The sequence below is a fragment of the Nycticebus coucang genome, chromosome 9 (assembly GCF_027406575.1).
Source record: "Nycticebus coucang isolate mNycCou1 chromosome 9, mNycCou1.pri, whole genome shotgun sequence".
In the NCBI taxonomy this organism is placed as follows: Eukaryota; Metazoa; Chordata; class Mammalia; order Primates; family Lorisidae; genus Nycticebus; species Nycticebus coucang.
Window position 1 is genome coordinate 41,243,169 of NC_069788.1, and position 23,428 is coordinate 41,266,596.

At 40.9% G+C, this 23,428-nt stretch overlaps 1 protein-coding gene across 2 annotated transcripts in view; it reads left to right on the plus strand.

The window, feature by feature from the left end:
• The window catches only part of BTBD9 (BTB domain containing 9), a 478,407-nt gene that overhangs the window by 373,056 nt on the left and 81,923 nt on the right, over positions 1-23,428 (plus strand). For both annotated transcript variants that reach the window (XM_053603528.1, XM_053603529.1), the window contains one exon: positions 11,866-11,973. In XM_053603528.1, the coding sequence (XP_053459503.1) occupies positions 11,866-11,973 (108 nt within the window). The remainder of the gene's footprint in view (positions 1-11,865; positions 11,974-23,428) is intronic.

Below are 23,428 nucleotides of genomic sequence, written 5' to 3' on the forward strand. Positions count from 1 at the left end.
ATTTATGCATCTCTGCCTCCTTCACTCAGATTTCCGTCTTTCAACCATCCAGTATCTATCACTGGAAAGCCTGGTTTCTGTATAAGAGTTTACCCTGGTAGCTTGCCTGGAATACATTTTGAAGGATTAGTGTCCATGGCACGGAGACTGGCCTTTGTGCCCAGTGCACTCTGGTGAATATTCATGTCGGTACCTGGGAGGGTTATTTCTAGAAAGGCAGCTCTTGCTGAATACATTCCAGCGAGGGAATGCTTTTCTCTTGTCTGACAATCCTTCAGCCAAACAAAAGTGGGAGGGAGGGGGACGCTACCCCACAGTTCTGGCAAGTATTCATGAGACAGAACCACATCCTCACGTCTTCTGCAGGAGTGGGAAGAACTGCAAACCCTCTCCATGCACAGCTGCCTGGGCCTCCCGCTCGGGGAGAATAGCTTAGGCAGTAGCGGAAAACAAAATGGCAACTGCCCATTTAGCCTTTAGTCCTGTAACCCACACCAGTTTGGTTTAATTACAGCTGTTTAGTAGTTAGGAACGATGGAGTTATTAATGTTTGGCTGAAAATGTTTGAATTAAAATTTATGATCCTGGCTTTGAAAACCTGGATCAAGAAAATTGTACCAAGTGGCCAGCGATCAAAAGAATTCCATTGAAAAATGTAATAAGCCATCTTTTCCTGTAGCTGTTACAAAAAATTACATAAAATATTGCCTTTTTTCCACCCTGGCTTCTCATCGTTCTTCAAAAGGTATATTACACAGTTATGTAATTAAATTGATTAATTATCTTTTGTTTATAAGAACTTATAGTTAGTAGTTAGAATTTTTACCTTTATATGGTAGGGGAGAAGATGTTACTATTACTATTCTTTTGATTTTAACCAAAAGACTGAAAAGCGATTATTATTCTCATTAATGTTCTCTTTATTTTAATGATAATTTGTGTTCCACATGGAGTCTTATGATTTATCAGACACCTCAACCTTCAATCAGAATAATCTACTTACTGTAAGTGTTTACATTTTGCAGCACTTGCAACTTACTGTAGTTTTTTGTGTTTTGCAGGGTGGTGGTTTTCACATGAAAACCTTCACAAAAGATTTCATGAAGGAAGTTCATTAGGGAAGAGACTAACAGGAGACTTAAGAACAAGTAGATAAAGAAGAAAGAGAGAGACAGGTAGAGTTAGATGGGTAGATCCTGGCGTGCATCGTACAGGGCCCTCCAGCAGCAGCGGCAGCTTTGGGGAGTGGGAAAGCAGCAGTAACTCAGCAGAGACCTGTGGAGGAAGGAACAACAGCCAGGACGGGTGACACCGCCAGAGGAGGACGAGGGGCCGCACCGGACGGGCAAGTGTTTTCAAGTCGTTTTCATCAAGGGCTCAGGACTTCGCAGATTGTGCCCTGTGGGTAAAAGAAGATGATTTAAAGCTGGAGCCAAGGTTGAAACCCAGAGCTGATTTGGGTGAAAAGGTCAGAGTGATAAGGAAGAAAAAGAGATGTGGGGAAATAGTACTGGCTGTGTTAGGGGAGACCAGAGAAGAGATTTGGTAAGAACAAAAATAAAGAGACTGCGTCATTGACTAGGAAGACTTTTGCCTTATAGTTCATTCCTGCTGGACTGTTCTCTTGACCGTAGTAATCAGAGTCAGCCTTTGTTACCTGTTTTGCCCTTATACTTTCTCCCTTTATCACAGGTTGAGAGAATACAAAGATCTGCGTGTAAATTGTGATTTCTCCCACAGATGCAGATTCCTGTGAAAACGCGACCCAAGGGAATAGAAAGGAGGCATGGAGCTTATTAGATTTCTCTTTGGCTTGGTTTCTTGAAGGTTTGTAGGCAGGGTGCATGTGGGCATATATCCGCATGTGGTCAGAAAGGGACAAGAGAATAAGCTCCAGAGTTAAAATAGCAGTTACTGTTGATATTTTTCATAAATTATCTCTAACGTGAAACCCTCCAAAATGATGTGGGGGATGGGAGTGCTGCTTATTTTCAGATTGAAACATAATTTAGTCTGTGGAGTGTTGAAAATGCTGTACTCAGATGAGCTATGTGGATCTTGTGGGAAGGGTGATTTAGCTGTAGTTGCCTCTCCTCTTCCCATCATCTCTTCTCTCCTCTCCCCATGTCTTCTTCAGTGTAACTCAGTAGCTAATCTGTAAGGCATTATGCCAGGGACCATGAGAAATACCAAGACTCCTAGCCATGCGTGGTCCCTGGGCAGATGGTTCCTCCGAAGGGATTTGTTCTAAAAGCTTAGGGGAGGGGCTACTGGATGCGGTTACTCAGGGAACCTGGAGCCCTGCGACTCTCCTCCTAAGTGTTGCATGAAGGCCCACTTTGGGGCCGGGTTGTTCCACAGGAGTCATAAGTCAAAGTAAGATCCACGAAGTAAAATTCTTAACACTCAGCTTGTAGATCAGTGAGTTCTAAGCTCTTTAACATACCTGTCTCTTCTTATCCCCCTCCTAATAATTTCTTAGGACTGAGAACAGGGAACAGAAAAGCTCACACAGATGCAAATTGCCATCAGCTGCTAACAGAAGAAACTGTGGCCTTTAAAAATCACAACAGCTGGGGTGGCACCTGTGGCTCAAAGGGGTAGGGCACTGGCCTCATATACCGGAGGTGGTGGGTTCAAACCTAGCCCCAGCCAAAAACCTGCAAAAAAAAAAAAAAATCACAACAGCTCGCAGTAGCCTTCCTAGCAAATGAAGCTAAAAGTGAACTGGACTTGTTCCCTAGGGAGCTAAGGCCTGTGGTCTGGGCAAGACCTCAGTGCTTCTTGCGTATCCTTTTCTCGTCTTGCTGGCGAGCCAAATGAGGCCGATCTCACTGACTGTGTGTACTTGTCATGATGAGGAAGCTGCTGGGATCAAGGCAGATGGCCTTGCTGGGGAGCGGGGATTGATGATGCCAAATTTAAACACAGGGAAAGATCTGAAAAGCTGCATACCTGCTCAGTGTGTCACTGCCCAAAAGGTCTGTACCATGATACTCTACTTAACTATCCAAAAGCTGTTTGAACAATTCCCAATATTTTAGCTGCCAACATTTTGCTTAAGAAAGGTGCTGTATTGGAAAGTATCACCTTCAAAAATATAAGAAAACTGCTTTTTTTCTCAACAGCTGTTTTCGGCTGGACAAATTTTTCTTACATAACTATACTGAAATTCTAAAATGAAAGAATTTTCATCAAATTGGACTGTGTAGTATGAAACCTAGACCATAGCCTGAACCAAAATTATTTGTTAAAAAAAAAAGGGTTTTCCAAGTGATTGAATAATCTGTAAAAGATTGCTTTAGCCCATGCAAAAAAACATTAACCAAGGAACTGAGAAAAATAGATTTGCATTGAAAGCAAGAAATGTGTTGATTATAAATTGTTGTTTTTTTAAATGTGATAATGTATGCAAAAACATTTTGAAACCGGTGAGGTCTGTGCAAATGTGAGGCGGGATTATGATTAAGTTGTTCACCATTCCTTCCATACTCAGTATATATACTGAATTTTGCAGCTGTACCGATGCTGTTGGATAGGATGGTGTTGGTTTATGTTGTCACCTAAAAATTGAAATTAAAAATTTGTCTCTCTCGGGAGGCTGAGGCAAGAGAATCGCTTAAGCCCAGGAGTTGGAGGTTGCTGTGAGCTGTGTGAGGCCACAGCACTCTACTGAGGGCCATAAAGTGAGACTCTGTCTCTACAAAAAAATAAAAATAAAAAAAAATAATAAAAACTTGTCTCTCCAAAGAGTGAAAAGAATGGTCTCAGCAGTTAAAAGTTGATAGTTTTGTATTGTCTCAAAGTTTGGGAAAGTTTTGTCCCATCTATCCACAGTTACGTTCTGTGGGTATATTTTCTGTTGATATTTTTCCACTTTGAAATAACTTACCTGGATGATATTATATCAAATGCAAGGATTTGACAGGAGAAAAGAACTCTCCTTTTTTCCCCACCTGTTCTTATCTCCTCACATTTTTCATCCTGGGGCTTCAGTGACTAAACACAGAAACTACATATGCCAGACAAGCTCTCTTGCCGTTTCCCTGGCCACTGCAAAAGAATATTTTTAACTAGGGCCATTGTTTTCCTCCTCTTTAGAGAAATCACCCTCCACATCACAGATATGAGAGATTAAACGCTATCGGACAATACATAGACTGTCTGATGTGCTCTGACTAATGTATTTCCTGTGAACCTATTCCATCTGGTGAGCGGCCCCCTGTATTTACCTCCTCCTGCTAATAGAAGAAGACTGGTATCCCTTTTGCCCTGAAAGGTTGTGGCCCATTCAGAGGCAGGGCCCCTGTGGTGGCAGCTTCCAGGGAGTTCACATGTCTGGAATCTGCAGGGCAGCCACCTGGTCTACTTCACACACTTCTGATAAAACATTATTACTTGGCTCTTGTCTCCTGCTGAGAATCTCATCTCGGGCTTGCAGTCCTCCAGTAGCTCTTCTCAGCTGGTCCTTGCTCCCCACATGAGGATGAAGCTGCATGGTCGAACCCCATGACAGCTGACAGTAAGGAGCCCTGTCATCTTTGGGAAAGTCCCTGTTTCTCACCAGTAAAGTTGTTTTTCTGAAACTGTATTAAATCCTTCTGGCAGCTATTGCAGGAATATTGAGGAATAGCAGAGATTAGAATAGAGCTCCTAAGTGTTGTTTGTCTTTCTGCTTCTTGTTCAGAAGAGTGAAATCTGGACTCTCCTGAATGAGGTGAAGTGCTGAAACAACTCCGTTCCATCCCCTTCTCCTTCACATCCATCCCATCTCTTCTTCTGTGTGAAGACCCCCAGTCCCTTTCTATTCTGAAAGTTAGTCCACCCTCTCAGACCTCATTTACCGTTCAACAACTTACATTTTGTCAGTACTTTTCCTGGCCTTTCGCTCAGTTAACCATCCCTGTCAATCCTTTCCCTGTCAGCCCTGCTGGGGAGAGTTATAAACTATGCTGATCATTCACCTTTGTGAGGCTGCCTTCCGGCAGTTCTGCTGACCCCCGTGAGTCCATTCCAAAGCCTCTTTTGCCTATCACACCACACTGCAGTCCTACTCCCTCAGCTTCTACAGAGAATCCTCTTTCATACTTGAATGAAAAGACTACCACCCAAAGGGAGCTTTCCCACCATTCCTGTTGTTGACTGCCTCATCTCTCTGGTCCTGTAGCTGTCACAGCATTATTGCCTCCTCACTGCCACAACCTCGCCTCTTTGTTGACCACCCTTTACATCCAGTGCACTCCCCTAGGAGCTTATCTTAGGCCCTTTCGGTTTCAAATGACAGAAACCAAGGAAAGACAGCTTAAGCCCGTTACTGGTGACTTTATTTAAGTTGATTGGGAGAATTCTCATGGAGTGCTAGATCAGGAACTTGGATGGCCCTCACAGGGACTGAAACCAGACACGGGAAGCTGCCAGGAATCCAGGCAGCCGTGCCTGGGCCACTGTCTGTGGTCTCTGCTTCTCACTGCAGAGGATTTTCTGTTCTTCTTCATGCTGCCTGTGATGACGGAGGGTTACCTCAGAATGTCATATTTATCATGTCATTTTAAGTGAACAGGGCCAATTAAGCTAGAGTCTCTAAGTTTTGAGGAAGGAACTCTGATTAGCCCAGCATGGGTCAGGCAGATTCCTAGGATATAGTCATCTACAGGATAGACTGAGCTCAGGAACCTCCCAGGTCCACCTTGAGATTGGGCTGGAAATAGCTGTCAAAGAGAGGAGTTACTGTGTAAAGTGCAGACATACCAAAATACCCCTGCATGTACTATAGCAGAGAATTCTAAAATGTTAGAACCGGACGAGCCCCGAGAAACCATTAAATCTAGACATTTAATTTCATAAGGGATGAAACTGAAGTAGAAATTAAGTTTATGTTGCTAAATCTGTACTTAGTAAATATTTTTCAAATTGTTGAATGGAAGACAGTTATTTCTGAAGAACTTGAAGGATCTTTAACAAAGAACAATCTGTATGCATTTTTGAGGTCAGGAGTATTTTTTTGAGACAGAGTCTCACTTTGTCACCCTTAGCAGAGTGCCGTGGCGTCACAGCTCACAGCAACCTCCAACTCTTGGGCTTAAGTGATTCTCTTGCCTCAGCCTCCCCCGGTAGCAAGGACTCCAGGTGCCCACCACAACACCTGGCTAGTTTTAGAGAGGAGGTCTCGCTTTGGCTCAGGCTGATCTCAAACCTGTGAGCTTAGGCAATCCACCCGCCTTGGCCTCCCAGAGTGCTAGGATTACAGGCATGAGCCACCACGTCTGGCCTAGGAGTATTTTTGACTTTAACTGAAAGATTAGGAATGGATTTGATGATAAATTATTACTAATCTTACTAAAATCCTGATGGTTGATCTTCCTTCCGTGTTTGTTTTCACCCAAATGAGAAAACTAGCAACCGCGGCAACCTGGCCTTCCAGTGGCATCTCCCATAAGTGATGAACAGTTAGAAACAAGCAAAACGGGCACTTGTTCCTGGTCTGAAAGGCACCAATTCCGTGAGAAGCTGTTGATCTCAACTGTTATACCTCAGCCATTGTTCACAATCTGGCACAGAATTAATCCCTTAAGAAAAGGATGAAAAAAATGCCATTCAGCACAACATAGTTTGTCATCGCATGCATAATGCAGGCTTTCCAATTAGAATGCTACAATTTAGAAACTTTCTTCACAGACTGATGAGAGAGCAATTATTTTAAAGAAGGGAAAACTCAGTCCACTGGGTTTGCCTCCAGTCACTTCTGACTCAAGCCACAAAGACAAGAGTTTTGAAAACATATTCACTATTGAATTTTATATCAAAATACCAGCAAGGAGAGCAATTAGTTGCTGTAAACTGAACCCTAGTAATCAATGGTATGTAGCCAGCCAGTGCATTTATGGAAGATGTAAGCAAAATCACATCTGCTAATCAATTTTTTAAAAACCAGCACTTCACTGCTTTTAGGGAAACTCCACAATGAGAATAAGGGAAGATGGAGGAGACAACATTTAATTGCACCAGACTATTTCATGCAGTGCTCATTAGTTAGAGAGGTTTGTGGCAACAGCTAAACACAGCCCAATCTGCATCAATAGATGGTGGCCAGCAGCTTCCTTTATTCAGCCCCCTTTGAAAATGGCTTCTGGTGTATGGGTGGAAGCGTGTGGATGGATGTGTGCTGTCTGTGTTTAAGGAGCTCATCCCAGTGAAGGTCAAGCTCACTGTGCAAACATTCCCAGCCAGATTACAAGTCAGAAATATCTCTGTGTTACTGCAGGGGCAAAGAACACACTTTGCAGGCAGGGAAAAAAGTGCGGGGAGGTGGTGGAGTTTTCAGTTCTGCATTATTAGAACAAAATTCCTCTACATGGGAAAAAAGAGATTGAGCCAATTTTTCCTTTAGTATTTCCCAGGTGCGCTTGTTTTTCTTTTCAGTCAAATCAAGAAAGGAATTTTCATTCCTGGCTAAGCCTAAATTCCAAGCAAATATGCATCCTGGCATATAAATTAGAAGGTCTCTCAAAAACTCCACAGTGTAGGTGAGTCTGAGCCTTAGGCTTGATGACCCCAGATCCATCAGCATCCCTTTGCCACTCAACAGTCACCATGACCCTGCATTTGCAGCCCACAGGGACTCTTAATAGAGGAATAGAGAGGAGATGTCTCAGCCAGTGTGTGCACTTGGCTGCTATTCAGAAAAAAAAAAGTTTAAGCCAAGAGAAATTATTGAGGTAAAGATCGATAGACTAAGCTAATCAAAATTAATATCCTCAGCATGCAAACTCTGATAGGCAGTGGATTAATACTCTTTAAATATAGAGTACATTTTGTAAATCATTAACAAAAGGATAAATGTAAGTAGAAAATAGGTAAAATGTTCAAGTTTAGTAAGTAAAAAATATATAATGGTATATCATATATCAAACTGGTAACTGGTAGCATTTTTAAACATAACATACTTATTGGTGATGGTGCACAGAAGCAGGCATTTGTAAAGCCTCATAATGTTTGTATACCTTGCTCCAGGAGTTTCACTTATAGAAACGTTCAGAGGCAGTAATCATAGATTTAGCTGAGAATGTTCATCATAGAATTTTTTTGTAACGGTGAAATATTATCAACTACTTAAGTGTCCAATAGTAAGAGACTGATTAAATAAATTACAGGACGTCCATACAGTGAAATACTATGAAGTCAGTAATATATAGGAGGATATTTGATGATGCAATGAGATATTCATAATAGAGAATTAAGCAAAAGAAATAAGTTACAAACAATATGCACTGTATTTTTAAAGTTCCTGGACTTGCAGGTTTCCTTTTAAAATAATAATTTGCCCTGAAACAAATTAGAGGACTTCATGGAATAAGCTCCATAGAGGGCATGCTATATACAACCTAAAAATTGTTCTAATATGCTGCCACTCCATGAATCCTACCTAGAGCATTTATAATACTCAATTGCTCTTCCTTTTTATCTTCTCCATCTGCCATATCCTCAAGGTGGTCTTTTTCCATGAAATATTTTGAGATCTGGTTAGGTTTTATCCCAGAAGGGACGGATTGTTTTCATTTAGATGTTCTGTAGAAACACTAACTCATGATTATCTAGAAGGACAGCAGTTCTGATAAACCTGGTTCTCCATAAATAATTCAAAATCCTATTGGAGAGGGCAGCTCCTGTGGCTCAGTGGATGGGGTGCCGGCCCCATAGACTGAGGGTGGTGGGTTCAAACCCAGCCCTGGCCAAACTGCAACAAAAAAATAGCTGGGTGTTGTGGTGGGTGCCTATAGTCCCAGCTACTCGTGAGGCTGAGGCAAGAGAATCACCTAAGCCCAGGAGTTGAAGGTTGCTGTGAGCTGTGATGGCACATCACTCCGTCCTATTGGAGAGAATAGCCTCAACATTATCTCCCAACAAACCTGTTATTAGGGCTGTTAAATGAAGAGACTGACGAATTAATTTTGAAGTTTTCCCCCTAGTTTTAATCTGCATTCACAGAGTTATAAATGATTTCAGCCCAGAACAGGTATGAAACATACACTATGAACATAGCCAACATGTTTGAAGTAGTTTTTTTTTTTTTTTGTAGAGACAGAGTCTCACTTTATGGCCCTTGGTAGAGTGCCGTGGCCTCACACAGCTCACAGCAACCTCCAACTCCTGGGCCTAAGCGATTCTCTTGCCTCAGCCTCCCCAGTAGCTGGGACTACAGACGCCTGCCACAACGCCCGGCTATTTTTTGGCTGCAGTTTGGCCGGGGCCGGGTTTGAACCCGCCACCCTCGGTATATGGGTCCGGTGCCTTACTGACTGAGCCACAGGCGCCGCCCTTTTTTTGTTTTTTTTTTTTGAGACAGAGTGTCATTATGTCGCCCTTGGTAGAGTGCCGTGGCTGGCGTCACAGGTCACAGCAACCTCAAACTCTTGGGCTTAAAGCAATTCTCTTCCCTCAGCTTCCCAAGTAGCTGGGACCACAGGCGTCCACAACAACGCCTGGATATTTTTTTGTTTTAGCTGTCATTATTGTTTAGCAGGCCCTGGCCGGGTTTGAACCCTCCAGCCTCAGTGCATGTGGCCAGCGTCGTAACCACTGTGCTACGGGTGCTGAGCCCGAAGTAGAATTTAAAAAAAAGAGAAAGATCTGGGCGGTGCCTGTGGCTCAGCGGGTAGGGCGCCGGCCCCATATGCCGAGGGTGGCGGGTTCAAGCCCAGCCCCGGCCAAACTGCAGCAGAGAAAAAAAAAATAGCCGGGCGTTGTGGCGGGCGCCTGTGGTCCCAGCTACTTGGGAGGCTGAGTCAAGAGAATCGCCTAAGCCCAAGGATTTGGAGGTTGCTGTGAGCTGTGTGAGGCCACGGCACTCTACCGAGGGCGATAAGGTGAGACTCTGTCTCTACAAAAAAAAAAAAAAAAAAGAGAAAGATCAGTGGTCTTTCTAAAAGGTTTATAATCAAAATGAGAGCCAGACATAGAAACAAAAAGTATACTTTGAAGAGTTATCCAAAGTAAATATAAATTAGCATAGGCTAACTACATAGAAGTGCTGAGAGACTAAAATAATATTTGTGGAAATGACTGATGAGGAAAATAATTCGCTATCTTATCAGGCCAATTGCTTTAATGTAACAGCAGAATTTTTGGACACTTAAGAACAGGAGAATGGAATCAGTTCTGATTCATTTAGAGTACTGAGATTAAATACTCAGGTAAACTAAAGGGAATCAATAAATGTAATCTGTTTGTGCTTTCCCAAACCTTTTAACAGTTTTCTGTACTTAAAAAATGAGTTCCAAAATATTATGTAGTGTGGGTTTAGTCATTGCTAGCAAACAATTACAGTTGAAAACAAGGAGCAAAGAGTAAAGGAAAAGGGAGACGCAGGGAATCTTAATCCTTAATAATAGCTTTATCGGTGACACAAACTGAATTTGTAGGAAGGACTTTTATTTGTTATAACTGCAAGTTTAAAAGAAAATAATACAGTTAATTTTAGAAGTAACAGGTGTCGATTGTAAATTATGACCCAGATACATAAGCTGGGAATGAGGGAAGCATTTGGCAGCAGGGATTTCAGAAATGGTCTTTGGGTTAGGATACCAGGTTGCCACTCACTGTATGAGTTTTAAGAAGTTACTTAACATCTTTAAGTCCCACTTTCACTGCTTATAATTTGATAAGCATGATAGTGCTTGCTGGAGGATATTTAGAAGGATTTAACATGATAAATCGTATGGAGCATTTAACTCAGGGCCTTATACACAGCATTAAAGAAATGTTGGCTATCATGACTGCTATTGTAACAAGCAATGTATTTGTCTAGCAAACATTGACTTGAGTATAAGTTTTGTGAGACATTATGTCAAGTACTGAGTACAGAAAAATCAGTGAGGCATGGGTGCTGCCTTCAAGGAGCTCGCTATCTATTTTAGCAGGTGCAGGACGCAAACACACATGACCAACTGTAAAACAGTAAGATAAGTATGTTGTATGAGAAGGACTTTTAAGTCTGAAATCATAGACAGCACTGATCTTTTTGCCCTGTGGCACTGTCAGAAGCAGAATGCTGTTCCTGTGTTGCAATGCTCAGTTTTTTTTTTTTAAATTGAGGAATAACATACAGTGCACAAATCTTTTATGTATGGCCCAATGAATATTTGCATGCATATATACCCATGTAACTACCATTCAGATCAAATGTGGCACATTTCCAGCAGCATTCTAGAAGCTTCCTTTATATCTACCCCAGAGGTAACCACTGTTCTGATTCCTTTCACCAACAGATAAATTTTGTCTACTTTGAGCTTCATGTCTATGGAATCATATGGCTAATACTTAGGTTCTTATCTGGGCACAAAAGGGGGATAAGAAGAAAGAACCACGAAAATCAATTTCTAAAAACTGAATAAGAAAGTTTTACTAATGAATATATGTTTATCTCCAAGTTAATCTTACCAAAGCTATGCAACAATTCTGATCAGAATGAGATGGAACCTAAAACATGATAATAAAGTTGTGGGATTATCACCAATTAGAAAGCACGGATTCCCCCATGAGCAGTGGTTAGTCCAGCCAATCTGGTGACTTGAGGACATCTTCTCCCTCCTAAACCCATCTAAGGAATTTTGCCACTAGGGGGACAGAGGCAGTTGTGAATTGAGGGACTTACAAACTCCTGAGGAAACAAGCCTCTCACTGCAGATGGACTCCACCTGTTCTCGTCTTACTTTTGTTGGGATTCATTTTCTTTTTCCAGTTCTAGACATGTGGTGGAACAAAGGACACAGGTGGGAGGGGTAGAGTAGGCAGACTTCCCAGTGCCCGTGAGTGCCTAAGGTGCCAGTGAGACACTGACAGCAATCTTACGTCTTTCCCTTCGTTCAGGTTACTACTTTGGGACTGTGACGATAGAAGCTACAGCTACTACGTTGAGATTTCTACCAACCAGCAACAGTGGACCATGGTTGCTGACAGAACTAAAGTCTCCTGCAAGTAAGTAGGATTCTTTCAGGAATTTATTCTAATTAGAATCAGAGGTTCCAGTGAAGATTCCTGGAATCATCAGATTACATTTTTTTTTTTTTGATAGGGTCTTACTTTGTTCCCCAGGCTGGAGTGTAGTGGTGTAATCACAGATCACTGCAGTCTCAAACTCCAGGACTCAAGTGATCTTCCTGCCTCAGCCTCCTAAGTAGTTGGGACTATAGCAGGCATGCACCACTATGCGTGGCTGGTTTTTATTTTTTGTTGTTGTTTGTTTGTTTGTTTAATATTCTGTAGAGATGGGGTCTTGCTGTGTTCCCCAGCTTGTCTGGAACGCCTGGTCTCAGGCGATCTTCCCATCTTGGCTTCCCAAAGCTCATGCTGTCATTACAAGGCATGAGCTACCATGCCCAGCCTGAATTATACTTTTATTGAAGTAGAAAACATGTTCTGGTGACCCTTTACTTCAGTTTTGACTATTAAGTACTTCTTTGAGAATTTACTTGATGTGACCAAATTTTCTCTATCTTGTGGTGTGACTTTTGAAAATGACATATACACCTAAACAGGGAAAATAAAGATACTTTCATGATACAATACTCTCTCACACCCTCCTCCCGTATTCCACACTATCCCTTTAGGATTTTGGTCTTCCTTAGAGAATTTTGCTCACGTGACACACATGTTAGTAGATATCCTGGGGTTCTATTCTATGCCCCACTTTTTTTCTTTTCTGGATTAGTATGAGAGTACATACGTGAGGTGTAATTGTTTGCATTTATAAGGTAAGTCCAAGTTGGAATTGCGTCCTTCTCCCAGGATGTGTGCAGTTGTACTCATTAGGTGGGAACTTACTGAACACCCTCCTCTTCTCCTCTTGTTGAATTAATTGTATTTTTCTCTCATGTGGGCCTGTACTTGTTAATCTATTGGTTTCAATTTAGTATTGAATACATGGGATGCTTGATTTTCATTCTTGTGATGCTTGATTTAGGAGAATGTTCTCCAAATCCTTTCAGGTCAATACAAAAGATAAAAAGTCTTCACCTTTTTTTATGCTATGCTTACTCTTATATCATTCCAGGGCTAGTGTTAAATTTTTTTTCTTTTCTTTCTTTTTTCTATTTTTTTTTAGAGAAAGAGTCTCATTGTATCTTGGTAGAGTGCTCTTGGTAGAGTGCTGTGGCATCACAGCTCACAGCAACCTCCAGCTCTTGGGCTTAGATGATTCTCTTGCCTCAAACTCCTGAGTAGCTGGGACTACAGGCACCTGCCACAATGCCCAGCTATTTCTTTGTTGTTGTTGTTGCAGTTTGGCCGGGGCCGGGTTCAAACCTGCCAGCCTCTCTATATGGAGCCGGAGCCCTACTCACTGAGCCACAGGCACCGCCCCACGTACAATTCAGTGGTTTTTAGTATATTCACAGAGTTGTGCAACCATTCCTACTATCTAGCATTTCAGAACATTTTCTTCACCTCACAGAGAAACCTCCTCACCATTAGCAGTCATTCTCCATTTCCTTTTATTCCCCCCCACCCCGTCAGTTCCAGAAATTAGTAATCGGCTTTCTGTCTTGGGGGATTTGCATTTTCTGGGCATTTCACATAAATAGAATCATACAGTATATGAGTTTTTTTTCCTGGCTTCTTTCACTTAGGATAATGTTTTCAAGATTCATTCATTTGTAGCATATATTAGAATTTCATTTCTTTTCATAGCTGAATAATATTCCATTGTGTGCATATACTACATTTTGCTTACCTGTTCATCAAATTGTTTCCACTTCCTGACTATTATAAATAATGCTGCTATGAACATTTCTATACAAGTTTTTGTGTGGACATTTATTTTCTTTTTCTTTTCTTTTCTTATCTATTTTTTTTTTTTTTTTTTTTTTGAGACAGAGTCTCACTTCTTCATCCTTGGTAGAGTACTGTGGTGTCACAGCTCACAGCAATCTCAAACTCTTGAGCTTACGCAATTCTTTTGTCTTAGCCTCCCAAGTAGCTGGGTCCACAGGCACCCACCACAACGCCCAGCTATATTTTTTAGCCATGAGGTCTCGCTCTGGCTCAGGCTGGTCTTAAACTCATGAGCTCAGGCAATCTACCCGCCTCGGCCTCCCAGAGTGCTAGGATTGTAGGCATGAGCCACTGTGCCTGGACTGGACATTTATTTTCAATTCTTTTGGGTATATGTAAGAGTAAAATAGCCAAGTCATCTGACAACTTGTGTTTCCTTTTTTTCAGGCACTGCTCTGTACGAGGGCTCTAGTTTCTCACATTCTCTTGAGAAATGCGAGAAACTTGTTCTTGTTCTTGTTCTTCAAGAACAAGAACACTTGTTCTTGACCATAGCCATCCTACTGAGAGTGAATTGGAATGTCATGGTAGTTTTGATTTGTATTTGTATTTCCCTGACAGCTAGTGATGCTGAGCATCTTTTAATGTATTTATTTGACCCAAACTTTTTTTTTTTATTAAATCATAGCTGTGTACATTAATGCGATCATGGGGTACAATGTGGTGGTTTTATATACAATTTGAAATATTTTCATCAAACTGGTTAACATAGCTTTCATGGCATTTTCTTAGTTATTGTGTTGAGACGTTTATAGTCTACATTTAGTAAATGTCACATGTACCCTTGTAAGATGCACCATAGGTGTGGTCCCACCAATTACCTTCCCTCCACCCATCCTCCGTCATCCCCTCCCCTCCCTCTCCCCTTTCCTCATATTCTTGTGATCCAAACTTTTTAATAGAGTTAATGATGGCTTGTTTGATGCAATGTCTGACGCCATCACCACTATTATTATAGTAATTATTAGATAGAATGTAGTTTATTTCTCAGTCACATAACAGTGTGGGTGTTCCTGGCTGTCTAGTGGCTTCTCCCCACAGGTGACTGAGGAGCTCAGGTAATTTTCATCTTGTGGCTCTGTCGTCATCTAGGCCCTCATCAGCATTATCTGCATCTAGCTGGTGCATGGGGAAAGAATAGAGAGAAGGTAGACCTGGTTCTGAAAAGGACCAGGTATAGGGTGTAGGGTACATCCTGTCCTCTCACGTGCGTCTTTCCATTGGAGCATCAATCTTGTGGCCATCTCTGCCTCTTTTTCAAGAAGCAGAGCTGAGATTTAAACCCAGGGCTCTTGTCACTCTACCACATTGCCTCCTAGGACTCAAAGCATGATTACTATAGAGGCCTTAACCCTAGACAGATGATGAAAAGAGAGAAATAAAGTGGTTAACTTATTTCCAATCTCTTGGAACCCTTTTTATACAAGGGAAAGCCTCCAAAGCCCATGGAAGCAACTACCCTTTGTCTTTCCAGAGTCTGTTCAGTGGGACCACAGCTCCCACGCCAGACCCTCTGCCTCCTCAAAGCTTGTCATCTTTTGCATGTCTTACTGGTTACTACCACCTATCTGTCTTGTCATTTCATTTTACAAACTGAATTCGTTGTCTCTTTTATGCCCCTCTGTTGAAGATGCTATACAATGTGGGTTTTTAACAAGATCTGGTTGGCTGACCATTGACCAGGTACATACTATAATAATTTCATATTTAGTTAAGTGTTTCTTTTTCTTGTTTCAAAAACTTATTCACTCCCTAGATCCTCTCCAAATAGCTTTGCGTTAAGTCATCAACATTTTTTTTCTCTCTCTTTTTTTTTTTTTTTGGTAGAGACAGAGTCTCACTGTACCGCCCTCGGGTAGAGTGCTGTGGCGTCACACGGCTCACAGCAACCTCTAACTCTTGGGCTTACGCGATTCTCTTGCCTCAGCCTCCCAAGCAGCTGGGACTACAGGCACCCGCCACAACGTCCAGCTATTTTTTTGTTGCAGTTTGGCCGGGGCTGGGTTTGAACCCGCCACCCTCGGTATATGGGGCCGGCGCCCTACTCACTGAGCCACAGGCGCCGCCCTTTTTTTCTCTTTTTAATTATTTGTTTCCATTAGTTGGCTGATTTAAATAATGTATATATATATATATATATATATTTTTTTTTTTTTTTGTAGAGACAGAGTCTCACTTTATGGCCCTCGGTAGAGTGCCATGGCCTCACACAGCTCACAGCAACCTCCAACTCCTGGGCTTAAGCGATTCTCTTGCCTCAGCCTCCCGAGCAGCTGGGACTACAGGTGCCCGCCACAACGCCCAGCTATTTTTTGGTTGCAGTTTGGCCGGGGCCGGGTTTGAACCCGCCACCCTCAGTATATGGGGCCGGTGCCCTACCGACTGAGCCACAGGCGCCGCCCTAAATAATGTATATATTTTTAACTTTGTATTTTAGCACTTAGATACTATAGAAGTGTTTTATAAATTAATAAATAAATAATACATTAGAAGAACAAGAATACCATACCAACAAGAAGGCAGGTACCTTTTAACCCTCTAAGAATCAGTGGAACCAAAGGTTATGGTTTAGTGTCTACAGGCGTAATCTGAATGTATGGTATCTCCCAGTCTCAAGTTAGGCCTTAAGAAAGAAAGAAGATTTGCAAATGATAAAAGATGAAAGATTTTCCTTTTTAACTAATATACTTCAGAGCAGACCTCAAGAGAGGATTCTATTAACTTCAAGAATTGTAGCCTGCTCTTTATTGAAATAAAGTGTGTGAGTCATGTAATAAATGAAATTATATGGAGTCTGTAAAGGTCATAACTCTGCTTTTTGATAGCTGAGAATTCAAGGCACAGAATTTTTCTGTCCCTTGGAAAATCCCTAGGGTATAAAATTCTCCAGTGTGTCTGTTAGCTCTGCTCCTGGAGTGGGATATTTTCCTTTATAGATCTCCTAAGTCCTTCCTGCTAGAGTTGGAGCTTTGGAGCTTCTTGTGCTTTGCTATTAGGATAAAGGGCCATTTTCTATTATAAATAACCCTGTTTTTCTTGTCACTAATTTCTAAAAATCACTTCCTTCTTTCTTCACATAATCTAATTTTGTACCCTTTAGCCTTATTTCAGAAGACTTCACTTTTCTGAGCATCAGTTCCTTTTCTCTGCTGTCCTCTAAATTGCTGAACTCTAAAATTATTCTTTTAACATCAGTTTTTTTAATTATGAATGTAAAACAGGCACATGGAAATTTAAACAGTATAGAATAATATATGTGAACAATAAAATTGTGCCTTTCTATCTTCTGTACCATTCCTACTTTTGACTCTTTCTTTTTTTTTTTTTTTTATTGTTGGGGATTCATTGAGGGTATAATAAGCCAGGTTACACTGATTGCAATTGTTAGGTAAAGTCCCTCTTGCAATCATGTCTTGCCCCCATAAAGTGTGACACACACCAAGGCCCCACCCCCCTCCCTCCTTCCCTCTTTCTGTCCCCCCCCCCATAACCATAATTGTCATTAATTGTCCTCATATCAAAATTGAGTACATAGGATTCATGCTTCTCCATTCTTGTGGTGCTTTACTAAGAATAAAATCTTCCACATCCATCCAGGTTAATACAAAGGATGTAAAGTCTCCATTTTTTTTAATGACTGAATAGTATTCCATGGTATACATATACCACAGCTTGTTAATCCATTCCTGGGTTGGTGGGCATTTAGGCTGTTTCCACATTTTGGCGATTGTAAATTGAGCTGCAATAAACAGTCTAGTACAAGTGTCCTTATGATAAAAGGATTTTTTTCCTTCTGGGTAGATGCCCAGTAATGGGATTGCAGGATCAAATGGGAGGTCTAGCTTGAGTGCTTTGAGGTTTCTCCATACTTCCTTCCAGAAAGGTTGTACTAGTTTGCAGTCCCACCAGCAGTGTAAAAGTGTTCCCTTCTCTCTACATCCACGCCAGCACCTGCAGTTTTGAGATTTTGTGATGTGGGCCATCCTCACTGGGGTTAGATGATATCTCATGGTTGTTTTGATTTGCATTTCTCTAATATATAGAGATGATGAACATTTTTTCATGTGTTTGTTAGCCATTCGTCTGTCGTCTTTAGAGAAAGTTCTATTCATGTCTCTTGCCCATTGATCTATGGGATTGTTGGCTTTTTTCATGTGGATTGAGTTCTCTATAGATCCTAGTTATCAAGCTTTTGTCTGATTGAAAATATGCAAATATCCTTTCCCATTGTGTAGGTTGTCTCTTTGCTTTGGTTATTGTCTCCTTAGCTGTACAGAAGCTTTTCAATTTAATGAAGTCCCATTTGTTTATTTTTGTTGTTGTTGTAATTGCCCTGGCAGTCTTCTTCATGAAGTCTTTCCCCAGGCCAATATCTTCCAGTGTTTTTCCTATGCTTTCTTGGAGGATTTTTATTGTTTCATGCCTTAAATTTAAGTCCTTTATCCATCTTGAATCAATTTTTGTGAGTGGGGAAAGGTGTGGGTCCAGTTTCAGTCTTTTACGTGTAGAGATCCAGTTCTCCCAACACCATTTATTGAATAGAGAGTCTTTCCCCCAAGGTATGTTCTTGTTTGGTTTATCAAAGATTAGGTGGTTGTAAAATGTTAGTTTCATTTCTTGGTTTTCAATTCGATTCCAAGTGTCTATGTCTCTGTTTTTGTGCCAGTACCATGCTGTCTTGACCACTATGGCTTTGTAGTACAGACTAAAATCTGGTATGCTGATGCCCCCAGCTTTATTTTTGTTACAGAGAACTGCCTTAGCTATTTGGGGTTTTGTCCGGTTCCATACAAAACGCAGAATCATTTTTTCCAAATCTTGAAAGTACGATGTTGGTATTTTGATAGGAATGGCATTGAATAGGTAGATTGCTTTGGGAAGTATAGACATTTTAACAATGTTGATTCTTCCCGTCCATGAGCATGGTATGTTCTTCCATTTGTTAATATCCTCTGCTATTTCCTTTCTGAGGATTTCATAGTTTTCTTTATAGAGGTCCTTCACCTCCTTCTTTAGGTATATTCCTAGGTATTTCATTTTCTTTGAAACTATGGTGAAGGGAGTTGTGTCCTTAATTAGCTTCTCATCTTGACTGTTATTGGTGTATACAAAGGCTACTGACTTGTGGACATTGATTTTATATCCTGAAACATTACTGTATTTTTTGATGACTTCTAGGAGTCTTGTGGTTGAGTCTTTGGGGTTCTCTAAGTATAAGATCATGTCGTCAGCAAAGAGGGAGAGTTTGACCTCCTCTGCTCCCATTTGGATTCCCTTTATTTCCTTGTCTTGCCTAATTGTATTGGCTAGAACTTCCAGCACTACGTTGAATAGTAAAGGTGACAGAGGACAACCTTGTCTGGTTCCAGTTCTAAGAGGAAAAGCTTTCAGTTTTACTCCATTCAGTAAAATATTGGCTGTGGGTTTGTCATAGATAGCTTCAATCAGTTTTAGAAATGTGCCACCTATGCCTATACTCTTCAGTGTTCTAATTAGAAAAGGATGCTGGATTTTATCAAATGCTTTTTCTGCATCTATTGAGAGGATCATGTGATCTTTATTTTTGCCTCTATCTTTAATATGGTGGATAACGTTTATGGACTTGCGTATGTTAAACCAGCCTTGCATCCCTGGGATGAAGCCTACTTGATCATGATGAATGACTTTTTTGATGATAAGCTGTAATCTATTGGCTAGGATTTTGTTGAGAATTTTTGCATCTATATTCATGAGTGAGATTGGTCTGAAATTCTCCTTTTTGTTCGGGTGTTTTCCTGGTTTTGGTATCAGGGTGATGTTTGCTTCATAGAATGAGTTGGGGAAGATTCCTTCTTCCTCAATTTTTTGGAATAATTTCTGCAGTACAGGAATAAGCTCTTCCTTGAAGGTTTGATAGAATTCTGGAGTGAAGCCATCTGGACCAGGGCATTTTTTGGTTGGAAGCTTTTTTATTGTTTCTTTGATCTCAGTGCTTGAAATTGGTCTGTTCAGGAGCTCCATTTCTTCCTGGCTGAGTCTAGGGAGAAGGTATGACTCCAAATATGGATCCATTTCTTTCACATTGTTAAATTTCTGGGCATAGTGTTTCTGGTAGTATTCAGAGATGATCTCCTGTATCTCTGTGGGATCAGTTGTTATTTCCCCTTTATCATTTCTGATTGAGGTTACTAGAGATTTTACTTTTCTATTCCTCATTAGTCTGGCCAATGGTTTATCTATTTTATTTTTTCAAAAAACCAACTCCTTGTTTCATTAATTTTCTGAATGATTCTTTTGTTTTCAATTTCATTGATCTCTGATTTGATTTTGGATATTTCTTTTCTTCTACTGAGTTTAGGCTTAGATTGTTCTTCTTTTTCCAATTCCATAAGATCTCTTGTGAGATTGTTGATGTGCTCTATTTCTGTTTTTTGAATGTAGGCATCTAAAGCGATGAATTTTCCTCTCAAAACTGCTTTTGCAGTATCCCACAGGTTTTGGTAGCTTGTGTCTTCATTGTTGTTATGCTCAAGGAAGTTAATGATTTCCTGTTTTATTTCTTCCTGCACCCATCTGTTATTCAACAGAAGATTGTTTAATTTCCATGCCTTTGTTGGGGGTCGAGCGTTTTTGTTAGAGTTGAGTTCCACCTTTAGTGCCTTATGGTCTGAGAAGATACAAGGTAAAATTTCAATTCTTTTGATTCTGTTGATATTTGTTTTGTGTCCCAGGATATGATCAATTTTGGAGAATGTTCCATGGGGTGATGAGAAGAATGTATATTCTTTATCTTTGGGATGGAGTGTTCTACATGCGTCCGTCAAGCACAGTTGTTCTAGGGTCTCATTTAAATCTCTTATATCCTTGTTTAATTTCTGTTTAGAGGATCTGTCCAGCTCTGTAAGAGGAGTGTTAAGGTCCCCTGTTATTATGGTATTGTCAGATATCATATTGCTCAGACTGAGTAAGGTGTGTTTCAAGAATCTGGGAGCATTTAAATTGGGTGCATAAATATTTAGAATTGAAATGTCTTCTTGTTATATTTTTCCCTTGACCAATACAAAGTGACCATCTTTGTCTTTTTTGACTTTAATTGCTTTAAATCCACATGTATCTGAAAATAAGATTGCAACTCCTCTTTTCTTCTGAATTCCATTTGCCTGAAAAATTGTCTTCCAACCCTTGACTCGGAGCTTTAATTTGTCTTTTGAAGCCAGGTGTGTTTCTTGCAGACAGCAAATGGGTGGCTTGTGTTTTTTAATCCAGTCAACCAATCTATGTCTCTTCAGTGGGGAATTCAAGCCATTAACATTTATTGAGATAATTGATAAGTGTGGTAGTATTCTATTCGTCTTATTTGGTGAGAGTCCATTGCTTAGTTTTATCTTTTGCATCAGTGTGGAGGTTAGGTTCTGTCCTTTGATTTCTGAGTTCTTACTTTGCTGCTGATCCATTGTGGTGGTCAGTGTGCAGAACAGGTTGAAGTATTTCCTGTAGAGCTGGTCTTGTTGTGGCGAATTTCCTCAATGTTTGTATATCTGTAAATAATTTGATTTCTCCGTCAATTTTAAAGCTTAGCTTAGCAGGGTACAGAATTCTGGGCTGGAAATTGTTCTGTTTAAGTAGATTAAAGGTAGATGACCATTGTCTTCTTGCTTGGAAAGTTTCATTAGAGAAGTCTGCGGTCACTCTGATGGATTTGCCCCTGTAGGTCAACTGGCGCTTATTCCTGGCAGCTTGCAGAATCTTTTCTTTTGTCTTGACTTTGGACAGGTTCATCACAATGTGTCTTGGAGAAGCTCGGTTAGAGTTGAGGCGACCTGGGGTCCGATAGCCCTCTGAAAGCAGTGTGTCAGAATCTTTGGTGATATTTGGGAAATTTTCTTTTATAATATTCTCTAGTATGGCTTCAATTCCTCTGGGGCATTCTTCTTCCCCTTCTGGGATTCCTATAACTCATATGTTGGAACGCTTCATAAAGTCCCATAATTCTGGCAGTGAACGTTCTGCTTTCTCTCTCTTCTTTTCTGCCTCTTTTACTATCTGAGTTATCTCAAAAACTTTGTCTTCTACCTCTGAAATTCTTTCTTCTGCATGGTCTAACCTGTTGCTGATACTTTCCATTGCATCTTTAAGTTCCCTGATTGACTGTTTCAGTTCCTTCAGCTCTGCTCTATCCTTTTTATATTCTTCATATTGTTCATCTCTTATTTGATTCTGTTTTTGAATTTCCTTTTGGTTATTTTCCACTTTATTAGCAGTTTCCTTCATTGTTCCCATCATTTCTTTTATTGTTTTCAACATGTGTATTCTAAATTCCCTTTCTGTCATTCCTAACATTTCTTTATGGTAGCTACCTCATGGTCCCTTGGCGGGGTTGTTCTGGACTGGTTCTTCATGTTGCCTGTTGTTTTCTGCTGATTCTTCCTCATGAGTGATTTCTTTTATCTGTTTCCTTGCCCTAATTTTCCTTTCACTTCCTCTTGCTCTTTAAGTTCTCGTGCCTGTGGACTAAGGGTTACAGGACCAGAAGGGTGAGAAGGTTGAAGAGCAAAAAAGGGATGAAAGAAAGGAGGACCGAGTGATAAGAAAAAAAAAGAAAAGAAAAATAGAGAAAGGAGAGGGGGTGGGTAAAAGGAATATTGACAAAAAGAAGAGAGGCACAGAAAGAGGGAGACAGAGCAATATAGGTGTACAGCAGGGTACTTTGATACAACCTTAAAAAAAAACCACCTTCTGGGGGTGCCCAGTTGAGTGGTTCCCTTGAGGTCAGCAGCTCTTTGCTAACCTGATCAGACACAGTACCCCACCTCCACCAAGTAGAAAGGAAAGACAAAAATGCTATAAATCAAACCAAACCAAGCAAACGGAAAACTTTACGGGATAAAATTGGGTGGAAAACCAAATAATAGCGGTAGAAACACTAACAAAAATGAAGTTGTAATTATTGAAATAGGCAGCAATGAGAAATTATAATTAAACTAGAAAAATTGAGAAAGAAAAAGGATCTGTATGGAAAAGGTTGAACTTAAAAAACAAAACAACAATTAACATCATCAAAATAAACAAAAAAAAAACAACCAAACAACAACAACAAAAAAAACACAACCAAAAACAAAGCAGTATGTATATGTCATTGAATATTGTCTGGGCAACATGTGGTCTTCTGGGGTATGAGATGTTAATCACAGTTCTGGATATGACTGGAGGCTGCTAGTTTCTCAAACCCCAGCAGGTAGACACCCTAAATCTCTCTTCAGCCCACTTAAAAGGCACTTTGAACTTGTTCACTTGCTGAGCAGAAGCTTTCCCAGGGAAGTGCTTGTCGCTGGAATCACTGCTGAAGTGGCTATCCACTTACCCAGTGTGCCAAAACTGGTCTCCCTCTGCCCCCGAGGGTTAGGGCTGCAAGGCGGCTCAGACCCCGCCCTTAGGCTACTTGGTCGCTGGGTTACCAGCTCCCACCCAATTCTAGCTCTGCGATCCTGAGGGCGGAGCTTGCCGGGGCAGTTCGCTCACAATGGCTGCCTGTGACCCAGAGCCAAACACTATTAGCTCCGTCTGGCTCAGCCGCTCAGACTGGGGCCCCAGACAAAGGCCAAAGTTCTCCGCACTCCCTCAG